A 3,113-nucleotide genomic window follows, 5' to 3' on the forward strand; every position below is an offset into this window, starting at 1 on the left:
GGGGAGTGGAGCTGAACGGCGCTGGGTTCACCCCGGAGGGTGGCACGGGGCTACTCGCTCCGCTCGCTGTAGAGCCCAACCAGCCCTTTAAGGCACCGTTGGTCTGAATCCCCCGACGCGTGGGGAAGGGCGAAATCCACGCTGCGGTGGGAAGAGTCAGGCCTTGCTGGGGGAGGGCACCATGGCCGAGGCCGTTGGGGCCCATGCCGGGAGGCGTCTGCTCTTCTGCCAGGATCAAGGCCTGCGTTGGTCGGCAGCGCCGGCCGGAGCCAGAAAGGGGCAGCAGAAAGGGTCGGGCTGTGCGCGGGGAGCAGCGCCCGCTCCCAGGTCCTCATCTGCCTCTGCCCGGTGCTCGGTCCCTCAGCAGGCAGCATCGATGCTCCGGGCCATCGCGCCTCTTGCTGTCTTTGCAGGAGCTGCGGGTTTATCTATTGCTGCCAAAATTGGGCTGACATCTGTACTGGGGTCACTTGGTGCAGCAGTCGTATCCAAGCTGTTGTAGGAGGAGGCAGCAGCAGGTGATGAACGCACGAGTAGCCAAGAAGATGAGCCTGAAGAAGAAGAACCTGCACCTGAGTGTTCTGCCTGGCAGCGCCCAAAGCCCCCGCAGACCCCCCAGTTGCTCCCCTCCCTCTTAGCAGCTGTAGACGCGCTTGAGCAATGAGTACGGGAAAGCAATAAAGGTGGTTATCAGGAGGGGTGTCGTGGTGGTTGGTGTGCGGTCGGCGCCCAGGTACCCGCCAAGCGCCTCGGGATTTGCAGTGCTCCAGGAAGAGAGCCAAACTGGCCGTTTGTTCACTCCAGCGCTCTCTGCCCCGGGAAGCTGAGGCCCTGGCGAGGCTGCAGAGGGCTTTGCTATGAACTGTCTTTAATGGCCGTGCTGCGTGGGGACGGAGGAGAGGCTGGACCCGTGTGTGGCTTGTGCCCCGCACTGTGTCCCACGCACGGGCCAGCAGGGCTCTCCCTGGCAACCAGCTGCGTTTCACTTTCTATTCTCTTTCAAATCACTCACGAAATAAAGAAATGCATTAGGTGACGGCGTCAGTCAACCCGCGGACACAGTATTTCCTGGTGGCTTCTGCAGTTCACACAGCATCGTTCTTGATGCTGTTTGCAGCTTTCCCTGTCTCCTGCAGTGAACAGCGGCTATCCCCGTGCGAACCCAGCTCCCCTCAAATGGTGGTAGGAAACTGTCGGCAGTGCAACAGTAATAATGATATATTCAGCCTCCATTAAAACAAATACTCTTCCTTGTGCCCTCAGACACTCCTATGGTGCCTCTTGGTGCTTGGGGTGCACCAAGGTGCACATAATTTTGGAAGCTCATTCTTCCGGCTGCTGGGAACATTTAACCAGCACTCGTGTAATTTTTTTGCTTGTGGTTCCCCTATCTGTTTTTCTCCGCAGCCTCTTTCATCCCAAAGGGCCGTCTCTGCCCGCTGAGGCTGCTCTGCCCGCATAGGCGCCTGCCCGGCTGTGGCTGCACCACCACGGTTCGCAATAAGTGTAAACCACCTGCACCATCGGGGCCTTAAAACCTGTGCTGAGTAAAGCCCAGTGGCTCCTAACGCAGAGGAGCGTTGGGGACCTCACTCGGGAGCGCAGGAGACTTTTACCTTTAAGCCACATCATTAAGCACTGAGTAATGAGGGTCTGCGGTGAGCGATGGCGTTTCCGTGCCTCTTGGGCGATTCTGGCCCTTCAGGGCGCTGGAGCGAAGGCGATGTTCGGTCCCGAGGACTCTCCTGCTCACTGACAGCGTGGGGCACCGCTCGGGCAGCCACCGGTTCGCCTGCGTTCCACCTGGGGGAAGACCTGCAACAAATTCTGCCCAGAGGCTTCAAAGGGCGTCAAAACTCGCTGTGAGCAGCTCGGCAGCCACCTGGGGAAGACCATGCCTTGCTGTGGAGATATTACGCTCTTATTCAAATGGTGCCTGAGAAACAACCAGCCCCGCCCGACCCTTAAAATCTGTGAGATACTGCTTTTAAACTTAGATTCCAACATTATACTGGAAATGAGGATGTACTCTTTTATTAAGGTTAAATTTTTTTAATCACTTTTCCAGAATACAGATACGATTCAAACAAAAACTATTTTGGGGGTCTCAGTAATTCACTTATTAATACCATACATTGAACTCTATAAATTCTCATATAAGAAAAAGTCTTTTGAATATAGGTTATGATGCACTGGTGACCTATTTAAATCTTTTGAAGTAACACTTTGCAGTTATATAGCACCTTTCATCACGGGGCTGCAAAGCATCCTACAGAATTTTGCCTGATAATGCCCAAACGAGGTAGGAAAGTCTGGCCAATTTACAGATGGGTACAACCGAGGTACAGATTGGCAAGGGACGAAACATGAGGCTTCACCTCTACAACAGTAGTGACGTGGCATGTACGCTGGATCCTGGGCTGTATAATGAGTCCGTGGTTTCACTGGGGAGAAAGTCAAGAGTTGTCACCCACACCCTACTCGTAAAGGAAGAAGCCTGGCTCAAATTGTTCTGGCTTTTCGTGCTATAAATAAGTTCAAAAGCCCAAGACTCGTAGACCTAAGTCCCTAGGTATGCCGTTCGTTGGGGTATCTAACAGTCAGCTGTGGACCCCAGAACTCACCAAGCCACAGCCCACGGGCTGTCGCAGTCTGCGTCCCGAGGGCTGAACTCCGGGAGGTTGGACCAGATTTGCCGTAGGTAAAGTTGTGCCCTTGGGACCCATCTGGAGCTTTGCTGTTGGATGCTTTGTTTAGCTTGACTGGTTAATTGTAACAAATTCCCTCTTTCCCCTCATGCAGGTGATAATCTAAGATAGTTCAGGTTTTGTTTCCTTAATAAAAGCCGTATCTCTGGTGAAAAACCATCAGCCTAGTGCGTGCCATGTCCAATGGAAATGTAAGTAGTGTGGCAAGAAGGATCCAAGACACCCAAGTTCCTTCAAGCCTCTACGACTCTCAAAACCGTTCTACAACCTTGCAACGCTCCCTGGACCCGAGCTAGCACTGGTACCATGGAATGAGCGCTAACGACCTCCACGGCAGCCACATCCACTGATGACAACTGAAAAATAAAAAAGCCGCTGCAGGATTTGCGATTTGCCTCGGAACAG

The 3,113-nt window shown here is 53.6% G+C and overlaps 1 protein-coding gene across 1 annotated transcript in view; it reads left to right on the forward strand.

Annotated features, from left to right (window-relative positions):
• The window catches only part of LOC104288067, a 3,460-nt gene extending 1,925 nt beyond the window's left edge, over positions 1–1,535 (forward strand). Inside the window, exons 3-5 of the mRNA XM_009886810.1 lie at positions 414–498; positions 1,137–1,207; positions 1,408–1,535. Of these exons, the coding sequence (XP_009885112.1) occupies positions 414–498; positions 1,137–1,207; positions 1,408–1,535 (284 nt within the window). The remainder of the gene's footprint in view (positions 1–413; positions 499–1,136; positions 1,208–1,407) is intronic.
• Positions 1,536–3,113: the final 1,578 nt, after the last annotated feature.

Source organism: Charadrius vociferus, unplaced genomic scaffold (genome assembly GCF_000708025.1).
Source record: "Charadrius vociferus isolate BGI_N301 unplaced genomic scaffold, ASM70802v2 scaffold886, whole genome shotgun sequence".
Lineage (NCBI taxonomy): Eukaryota > Metazoa > Chordata > Aves > Charadriiformes > Charadriidae > Charadrius > Charadrius vociferus.